Source organism: Pipistrellus kuhlii, unplaced genomic scaffold (genome assembly GCF_014108245.1).
Source record: "Pipistrellus kuhlii isolate mPipKuh1 unplaced genomic scaffold, mPipKuh1.p scaffold_m20_p_21, whole genome shotgun sequence".
In the NCBI taxonomy this organism is placed as follows: domain Eukaryota; kingdom Metazoa; phylum Chordata; class Mammalia; order Chiroptera; family Vespertilionidae; genus Pipistrellus; species Pipistrellus kuhlii.
This window is the reverse complement of record NW_023425520.1, coordinates 9746881-9754798: the sequence shown is the minus strand read 5'-3', so window position 1 is coordinate 9754798 and position 7918 is coordinate 9746881. Positions and strand designations below refer to the sequence as shown.

The window sequence follows — 7918 nt, the reverse complement described above, 5'->3', positions numbered from 1 at the left end:
CTCTTGGACCTGCTGGAGGGGATGACTAGAGACCTTGGTGAAGCGCACTATGGATGGCAGCTTCCTCGTGAACCAACCCTGGCAGAGGATGCTGCCTCCCAGCTGTCCTCTAGCTGTGCCAACTGCACCCCAGGGGAGCGAATTCTGTGGCCCACTGAGTCAGAGTCACTATCACTTGACATGCAGTCAAAGTATCCTCCTGAGCTTGGGGACTCTGATATAGTCCTCAGTGTCTAAGCTACTCTCACTTGAGCTCTCCACGATGTCATGGCGACGGACCAGGGCCTTCTCCACTTTGGGGACGTACCTCACAAGGGCCTGTTCTGAGGACACGATCTTCTCCGACACTTGGGCTGTGCGCATAGATGCCACGGCTTCCTGGTGGTAATTCTGTTGCAAGGTGGTGCACCTCCTTCTTACTATCAGGTTCCCTTCCTCAAAGTTGTCCTCCAGGGACTGCCTATGGGCTGCACTGTAGCTGGCCGCCTGCTGAAAGAAGCTGCCAGACGGGCCGACAGAGTCGTTAGGCGAGGTCTGGGCCGTGGTGTTGGCCTGCCTGGCCCTGGCCACATGATCGATGGGCTGGCTGGACAGGGAGGCCATCTGCATCTTGTCCACCTTAGTGGTGCATGTTCTGTAGGCCACCAATTTTGAGTCGCTATGGCTTGGCAGCTTGCCTCCCGTGGTGCACGTGTTCTCAGGCACATGGGCCACACTCGGAGACTCCTTTCGGATCCTGACGCTGTGGGAGCCCCGCATCTCCATCTGCAAGCTGGAGTCTGACAGGCCCTCGATGCATGGCCTGAGCTTGGTATTGGGGCTGCTGAGGATACTGTGATTGTCCTTCATGTCCGAGCCACTAGACAGGCCTTGGAAGTATGGCCTGAGCTGAGGTGTGGGGGTGCTGAGGACGATGTCAGCGTCCTCAGTGTCTGGGCCACTGTCACTGGGGTTCTCCAGCATGTCATCCAGGAGGTCCAGGTCCTCTTCCTCTTCCAGGACATGCTCCCCATGATCCTGCTCATGGTCCAGGGCCTCCTCCCACACTTGGACTGTGTGCAGCCATAACAGGACTTTCTCGTGGTAGTCCTGTTGCATGGTCATGCTCCTCCCTGTGACTTCCAGATTCTCTTCCTTGAAGTCATACTCCTCCTGTTCCTGCCTGTGGGAATCATTTGAGCTGCCCTCCAGCTTTGAGAAGCAGGTCTCACACTTGCATTCAGAGGAGCTGTCTGAGGACTCAGCCTTGGCACTGGTTTGCTTGGTGCTGTCCTCATGGTAGATGGGTGCCTGGACAGGGAGGAGGTATGGATCTTGTCCACCTTGCTGTTGGGTGTGCTGTAGGCCACAAATTCATTGTCACTCTCACTTGGCTGCTTGCCACCAACCAGGGGCCACAGATTCTCTGGCATATGGGCCAGAGGCTCTGTTTGGGTCCTGTCATTGTGGCTGCCCCACATTTCTGTCTGCGAGCTGGAGTCTGACAGGCCTTCAAAGTATGGCCTGAGCTTGGGTCTGGGGATGCTGAGGACACTCTCATCATCCTCCATGTCAGACCGACTGTCCCTCTCTGACACTTCGGACCTGTGACACAGCGCCAGGACTTTTCGCTTCAAGTCCATTCCTCCTATGGACCGCCGCTGCTTCTTTGGCTTCCTCTTCCCAAAGTCATCCTTGTGCAGGTCCTGTCTGTGCTTTCTACTGCAGCTGGCCTCCAGCTCAGACAAGGGGCTCTGAGTGTAGTTACCTTCGGACTTGGCCTTTGGCCTGGCCCGCATGGCCCTTTCCTCATGTTTGATGGGCTGACTGGACAGGGAGGAGATCCAGACTTCAGCCACCTTGGTGGAGTGCTCCTGGATGATGCTGTAGAGGCTCAGCATCTGGCCGCACTTGGAGTTTCTCCTCATGACATCAGCCATGCGGATGGCGCCCCTGGCCAGTGTCTTGTAGCCCAGGACGATCCTGTTCTTATAGCGCTTCCTCTGCTCCAGCATGATCTGGAGCTTGTTGCCTTCTCCCTTGAGGAAGTGGGAGTACTGCAGGGAGAAGGTCAGCGCCAGGTCAGTCTCCACTGGCTCACTGGGAGGCAGCATAATCTCTTTCGACCTCAGGATGCCCTTGGAGTCCTGCATCTTCACGGAAATCACCACGGAGACTAGGTCCTTCGCCAGCTCCTTGAAGACCACTAGCTTCTTTAAAGTGACACTGCACCACCTGGGCACACAGCTGGGGCTGGAGCAGTCCACCGCCCAGGTGGCTAACAGGTTCTGGGCTACCTGTGTTTTGAGCACAGTGGATGTGCTGGCCAGCCCCACAGTTCGTGCGGAATCTACAGCTGGTGGCACCCTACGTGTCCTTTTCCTACTCAGGGTTGATGCTTTGTCCTCCTGTGGTGGGACAGAGGAGAGACATGATTGGTGACAAGAGGTGGGGCATAGGTGATCGAGTGTGCAGACACAAAAAGTGGCCACTCGCTAAACTGTGATTAGGTCATGAAAGGCCTGGGTGGTGGTCTTTTAAACTCAGAGACCTAAAGTTATTCCACAGGATGTCCTAAAATTAAAACTTTTTAACTAAAAGTAGTTTAAGGTGGATCGCCCTGTCCTGGGCTGGAATCTTCTCTAAAAAAAAAAAAAAAAAAAAAAAAAAAAGATGATTCTTTACCTTCACTGAACCTGCCTATTGTCTTTTGCAATGTACAAGAACCTAGCTTTGGAATATAAATGGAATTTTCCTTCTTTTGGACTCTCTGTGCTCTGTGCTCAATCCCCTCATTGTTATTGAGTTCATTGGTGGTTTTTCTATCTTTTATCAACATATGGGAAAGAATTATGTGACCATCATTTTACTTTTTATACAATCTATCACCATTGGATTTTATGCAACCCACAAACATCTCCACTTTGGATTGTAATATCTAAAATAAGGTGAAAGCTGCCATTTTCAAGAGCATTATTTCAATCCATTGAGATTTTGCTTTAAGACAATTGACAGTTTGGCTCAGATAAAATCCCAACAATTGTTCACAGTTTTGACTGCTTCTTATATTGACATTTATTTGGCACAATACAGCAGGATCCCAGAAAAGCTCACCCAGCACCACCCTGCACATCTACACCTGGTGCTGGGATGCAGCAGACGGCCCATTGACCCACCAGTTCCTGTCCATCAGGTGAACTTGTGTGACTTGTCTCTTGGATCCTAGGACATGCTCTTGCTTGTGCTGCTGACTTTATTTAAGCCATATTTTTGAATACTCTTGGTAGAACTAAGGTTAACGCTTGACAGATCTCAGGCTAAGGAGAGACAGGAGGAAAAATGAGCCTGGTTCTTGCTTTTCTGTTGGAATTGCCTTTTGAGAGACTGGGGGAAACCCCTTGGATGTATAAATGAGAGCTGCTCTGGTTCACCTAGGAAGATAAAGGGGCCCATCATCCTTCCCGAGGAATCTTAGCTGTTCTTGGACAACTGAGGATCTTTGCGAATATGTCGGAGGTCCTTCCTCATGACATGCCCATGCCGCATAGGGAAATTCCCAAACAACTGTGACCAAACTAATTGGCTCTTCACAGGTTTGGTCCACCTGCACTGGAAGAGAAGGTTGGTTTTCACAGCAGGGAGAGAAACAGAGGCACATAAGAGGGTTGGATGAGACTCTAGGGGAGTGAGCATCATGCAGCTCAATCTACAAAGCAACGCACTTCAACCCACTACATCACATCCTCCAAGATGTGCTGACACTCTGCAGACACCAAACAACAATAAAAACAGCGGCAGCAAACACACCTCTACTTAACATGGGAAGTTGTGCCTCCATGGAACTCCCAGGCTCCAGCCCTCATTAATATCCCTGATAGAAAGCCTTGACTTGCAAGTGCTTTATACAAATAGGAAGATTTATCTAGATAATATGAACTGAAAAATGGTCGACATACAATTGTCTTTGGTGCCTACATTAATTTTTCCCTGGGGAGGGGGGAATACAACTAGAAAAATGCTGGCCTGAGAATTAAACTGATTGAATGAATTGGACGCATATCTCGATTAGGAAATTAGAAAATTCTAAGGAGAACCCCAGATAATTGAAAATTCCTAAGAGAACCCCAGAAAATTCCATTGATATTCCCAAGCTATGTTTCTTGTACATTGCAAAAGACAATAGGCAGGCTTCGTGAAGGAAAGATTCATCTTTTTAAAAAAAAAATTAACATAAATGCTCTTTAAAGAGAGAACTTTCGGTGATATGTCTCCTGAAGTTAATAAATGCTAAACACGCCATCTCTCACTTCATAGCATGCCCATGCCCACTACATCCTTTTGTCCCCTGAAGCTCCTTGTCCAGAAGTGCTCTTTCCCTTTCCTTCTTCCTTCCCCTGGTGACTCCTCCACTACCACTCCCCACTGACTTAAGGGAAAATGAGAATAGGAATTCTCCCAACTCCCTTTGGAGGAAAGCTGTTCTCAGCCACAGAGGACAGCATCCTTCTGCATTCTCTCTGCGGCCTTGTTTGGTTCACCAAGAAACTTCACTGTTGCAATATGTAGTCCTGGCTATTCTAACTTTTGCTGATTTATATACTCCAGGTTTCTGGGAGCACAGCAACAGAATTACCGAATAATGTTGTCAGAAACTGCTGTGGAGAAGTCTGCCCACTTTAAGGATTATAGGAAATGAAATAGCATTTAGAAAAACTAGACAAAACAAAAAAAAGTATAGGGTGGTTCCAATGTGTTTCCCCATCTCACTGATAGTTTGGGAGAATTTTAATTATCATTAAAAGGGAAGCCACTGTCTGACCTAGCTATTTAGTCTCATGGGATAGAGCATCAGCCTGAGGATCGAAGGGTCCAGGTTTGATTTTGGTCAAGGGCACATGCCCAGGCTGTAGGCTGTATCCCCAGTAGGGGGTGTGCAGGAGGCAGCCAATTGATGATTGTCTCTCATCATTGATGTTTCTATCTCTCTCTCCGTCTCCCTTTCTTGCTGAAATCAACAAAAATCTAGTTTAAAAAAAAAAAATGAGGGAGGGTGGGGAGTAGCCACTAAGCCTCCTGTATATACTGAGGCTACTTTATTTGTTCTTAACCTCACCCAAATAACTGCTTGCCAACAATTGTCTGTTTTTTAATCAAAACCTGTTTCCTTGCAACTAGGGAGTGTTATGGGACTATATATCAAGGGAATGCTTATCAAATCTTCCCCAATTCACCTGGTAAATGAGTGGGTTTTTGTCGTTTTAATGAATCAGTGATGCTGACATATGCCTTTTCCAGAATAGTTACATATACACTTAGACTAAATGAACCAGATACTAAACCAAAAGGGAAATTATTGATTTTAAAGGAGCCTTCCAGGTGGAAACTAACCTTGAGACTGACCGAACGTTTGCTAGTCATCTTTTCTTCATTATTATCTTCCACGAGAGCCTGAGAATTGGTTTCACAGGATACCCACCCTACCCAGAATGGGCCCAAGCAACCCAAACGCGTGCAGAGATGCCTCTAATACTGGGCTTGCTCTTATGTCTCTCTGTAGATGGGGAAGCGGCCCACAGTGATGTGAGAGTGCTCTTATGGGGTACATATCCATCAAATGGCGAAACTTGACCCTGAGTCCCTCAAGGAAGAGTCCAATCTTCTTTTGTTGCACCACCTACCTGTTCCCAATATAAAGTGGGTAATAGAGAGGTTTTGCATCATTAATTTTAAGACTATCATACAGCTAGGACCTGTCTTGCCATTCCCAAGGGAGATGGACAGAGGTTTCATATACCTGAAGGCCTTTATACCTCTCAGAGGTGTGTGCTTTCTGGAAACTAGAAAAAATGTACCCAAATAGAAACATTCCAAAAATGGTGAATGATTTTCTCAGTCTCTTGCCAACAGTTGGGCGGCAACCCATTCCCTGAGGTATTGAAGATGACCATCCTTGTTTTACAAATGAAGTTTTCAAGAGGCAAGAAGTTTGGCTCCAGAAACATGTCAAAGCAAGCCCACCAAATCCTTTTACCTTCCCCAAACCTCCCCTAGTCATTTCAGAGGCTTATAGATAATTGGCTTTATGCAACCAAAGTCCCAGAACCTTTGAAGTGAAAATACCTGAGTTCACCAAGACCTCTTGTCTAGGCCATTTTCTTTGGAAGATATGTCTTATCCCAATAGAAAAAATATACCTTACACACTTGCACAAATCACTTTAGCTTATTTCAACTACTTCTTTCTAACTTAGATTTAATGAGAGTTATTGAATATCTAGATGTTTTGAAATAACATGAAATACTGAAACATTGCTTGCTAGACAAGAATTATGTTCACCTGCTTTTGGATTTTTTATTACAGAAGGTCTGTACATGGATTTGGAGCTGTTGATGTAATGTTGTGTGCTTTGTGAAAGGTGTGTTTCTTGAATGTGAAAGTGTGATTACAATATGTTCATCACCGTCAATTTAAGGAAAGCCGGTTATTCACTTTGTGGTTATCATTGTAAATTAAGGTTCTTAAGATTAAAAGTTCCAGCTAAGAAGAAAGAAATTGCATAGATGTGATAACAGAAGGCTTGAGGTATGAGGAATCATATTTGAAGGAAAAGGTCAAATGCAAATTTCTCTAAGGATAGTTATTTCTGAATGGGTGAGAAGGTCTATGAAAGTTAAGAAAAGGTTTGTAAAAGGGGCTATAGACTATAAACTTTTGTGAAAGTTTTACATAAAATATTCCGGTATTTCTCTGCAAATATTAGTAAATTAAAATTGTGTGTATAGACTTTATGTGATATGTGTTTATCTATGTGTTATGTGTGGTGAATTTTCAACCTCCAGATGGCATTACTAGGATATAATCTTTTATTGATCTAAAAGGTTAAATATTTATGTAAGTTAAGGTGAATTCTGTAGTTTGGACAAAATATTTAATATTAAAACTGTTTATAAGTATTATTAATATCTCTTAAGAGTTATTACCACAAGTCTGTGTTTCCTTTACTTAGATTTACAAAAAATCCATGGTATAATCTTTTGCATAAGTATATTTGACAATCTTCCTAAAATTTCTATTTTAAGAGACTTTTTAAACAAAAGATGAGTTTGAGTTAATTCCAATGGGCCCTGAAATACCTAAAGGATTTATTCTCTCGCCTTATTAAAGGACCCTAGTGGACCTGAATTAGTCCTACTTCATATGCTTGAAATTACCTGAGAAGCTTAACCAACTTAAAAGATGAAAACAACCGTGTTATTTGTGTACATATATTTTTATTAAAATGGAAGTTCTAAAGATTTTAACCTGTCCTAGGAAGGAACATAGAAAGATTCAAAGAAAAGTTCAAATAGGAAACTCAAGTGGAACAGGGGTCTTGGTGTCAGCCACACCCTGCCAGCCAAGAGGGATGGTTCCCTGTGAGAGCATCTAGCTGTGGGACTCCAGGTATTTGTGGTGCAAACATTGGAAGTTTATGAATTATACACAATTCTCAATACAAGAAGCCATGGACAATGTTTCAAAATCTTACATGTTATTTGATCTTTTTATATCAAAATTGTGTATTAAATCCAAATATATAAGTATATTTTTTCATATTATTCTCTGTCATTTTATAGTAATTATCGGGTCTAGTAATAATTAATGTCGTTTTTAAACATTCATTTAAAATCTTGCTTGGTGTTGACTTGTATTGACATAACCTTCAAACACGTGGTATCTACAGAACGTGTGAAGTGCAATTAACAAGTTTTGCTTGAAAAAGTTTGTGTTTGGTTTGGTTTTTGTTGCAAAACTAGGGCTAAGAAGATGGCGGATGAAGAGCATATTCGGCACTGTATGCTTTACGAGTTCCAATTAGGAAGAAAAGCAAGTGAGGCTGCAAAAAACATCTGTAGTGCTCTTGGTCAAGATGCAGTTAGCGCCAGAAAATGCCAGCGTT

The 7918-nt window shown here is 44.2% G+C and overlaps 1 protein-coding gene across 1 annotated transcript in view; it reads right to left on the bottom strand.

The window, feature by feature from the left end:
- Positions 1-2344, bottom strand: part of LOC118726074 (phosphofurin acidic cluster sorting protein 2-like) — a 7221-nt gene extending 4877 nt beyond the window's left edge. Inside the window, exons 1-3 of the mRNA XM_036450452.2 lie at positions 1636-2344; positions 861-1108; positions 674-779 (exon numbers count right to left, since the gene is read on the bottom strand). Coding sequence (XP_036306345.1) covers positions 674-779; positions 861-1108; positions 1636-2132 — 851 coding nt within the window. The 5' untranslated portion in view covers positions 2133-2344. The remainder of the gene's footprint in view (positions 1-673; positions 780-860; positions 1109-1635) is intronic.
- Between the last annotated feature and the right edge of the window lie 5574 nt (positions 2345-7918).